This window comes from Canis lupus, chromosome X (genome assembly GCF_003254725.2).
Source record: "Canis lupus dingo isolate Sandy chromosome X, ASM325472v2, whole genome shotgun sequence".
In the NCBI taxonomy this organism is placed as follows: domain Eukaryota; kingdom Metazoa; phylum Chordata; class Mammalia; order Carnivora; family Canidae; genus Canis; species Canis lupus.
In genome coordinates, this window is record NC_064281.1 from 55,172,106 (window position 1) to 55,174,037 (window position 1,932).

The 1,932-nt window shown below is 39.1% G+C and overlaps 1 protein-coding gene across 1 annotated transcript; it reads left to right on the plus strand.

Annotated features, from left to right (window-relative positions):
* The first annotated feature begins 300 nt into the window (after positions 1-300).
* Positions 301-691, plus strand: LOC112671939 (60S ribosomal protein L34-like). The gene has a single exon (XM_035712145.2). It carries the CDS (start codon positions 329-331, stop codon positions 689-691), a length of 363 nt encoding a protein of 120 aa, XP_035568038.1. The 5' UTR covers positions 301-328.
* Positions 692-1,932: the final 1,241 nt, after the last annotated feature.

Consider the following 1,932-nt stretch of genomic DNA (forward strand, 5'->3'; position numbering starts at 1 on the left):
TGAAAGGGCTAGTGAATAAAAAATATGCAGAAAGGGTAAAAGCCCTTATACAGGTTTCTCCAATGTTTTTTTTTTCTATCTAGATAGCCTCCCTAGATGTTACCAGTAAGGAAGAATTAAGAGATTGGAAATAGGGCACCTGGGTGGCTCAGTGGTTGAGTATCCACCTTTGGCTCAGGTAGTGATCCTGGTGTCCTGAGATTGAGTGATGGAGCCTGCTTATCCCTCTGCCTATGTCTCTGTCTCTCATGAATAAATAAAATATTTTTAAAAAAATTTTAATTAGAAAAGACAGCTCTTCCGGGGACGGCGTCCGTAGGCATTCAGAATGGTTCAGCGTTTGACATACCATTGTAGGCTGTCCTACAATACAGCCTCTAACAAAACTAGGCTGCCCCTAACCCCTGGTAATAGAATCGTTTACCTTTATACCAAGAAGGTTGGGAAAGCGCCGAAGTCGGCATGTGGCATGTGCCCTGGCCAACTTCGAGGAGTTCATGCTGTGAGACCTAAAGTCCTTATGAGATTGTCTAAAACGAAAAAACACATCAGCAGGGCCTATGGTGGTTCCATGTGTGCTAAGTGTGTTTGTGACAAGATCAAGTGTGCTTTCCTTATTCAGGAGCAGAAAATCGTTGTGAAAATGTTGAAGGCACAAGCACAGAGTCAGAAAGCTAAATTTAAAAAATGAGGATTTTTTTGAGTAATAAAAAGAATCAAAATGCTTGAAAAAATAAAAATAAATAGAAAAGACAGGAAAATACGTAAAAGAAAGAAGAGGAAAGGAGATAATAAAGGAAGCAGGTGCATACTGAGAAGGATAGGCAAAAATAAGCAGTAAAATGTCATTAAATGGCACTCGACAGGCTGTGGATTATCTTCCCTTACTCTGGTATAAACTATAAATTTTATTCTCCTGTTCTTTAACAAATTAATGCAGAAATGGTGATAGAAAGCACATAAGGCAGCGGTGAACAGCTTGGACTCTAATGAGAGCTTATTAAGACTCTCATTGTCTTTTAGTTTTGTTGACTGTATCCTTTCCTGTGCAAAAGCTTCTTATCTTGATGAAGTCCCAATAGTTCATTTTTGCTTCTGTTTCTTTTGCCTTCGTGGATGTATCTTGCAAGAAGTTACTGTGGCCGAGTTCAAAAAGGGTGTTGCCTGTGTTCGCCTCTAGGATTTTGATGGAATATTGTCTCACGTTTAGATCTTTCATCCATATTGAGTTTATCTTTGTGTATGGTGAGAGTGGTCTAGTTTCATTCTTCTGCATGTGGATGTCCAATTTTCCCAGCACCATTTGTTGAAGAGACTGTCTTTTTTCCAGTGGATAGTCTTTCCTGCTTTGTCAAATATTAGTTGACCATAAGGTTGAGGGTCCACTTCTGGATTCTCTATTCTGTTCCATTGATCTATGTGTCTGTTTTTGTGCCAGTACCACACTGTCTTGATGACCACAGCTTTGTAGTACAACCTGAAATCTGGCATTGTGATGCCTCCAGCTATGGTTTTCTTTTTTAAAATTCCCCTGGCTATTCGGGGTCTTTTCTGATTCCACACAAATCTTAAAATAACTTGTTCTAACTCTCTGAAGAAAGTCCATGGTATTTTGATAGGGATTGCAAAACAACCTGCAGAATGGGAGAAGATATTTGCAAATGACCTATCAGATAAAGGGCTAGTTTCCAAGATCTATAAAGAACTTATGAAACTCAGCACCAAAGAAACAAACAATCCAATCATGAAATGGGCAAAAGACATGAACAGAAATCTCACAGAGGAAGACATAGACATGGCCAACATGCACATGAGGAAATGCTCTGCATCACTGGCCATCAGGGAAATACAAATCAAAACCACAATGAGAAAAAAAAAAAAAAAAAAAAACCACAATGAGATACCACCTCACACCAGTGAGAATGGGGAAAA

What these genes read in the sequence shown, in the direction of transcription:
- LOC112671939 (XM_035712145.2), top strand. Translation starts at nt 329, where the DNA reads ATGGTTCAGCGTTTGACATACCATTGTAGGCTGTCCTACAATACAGCC.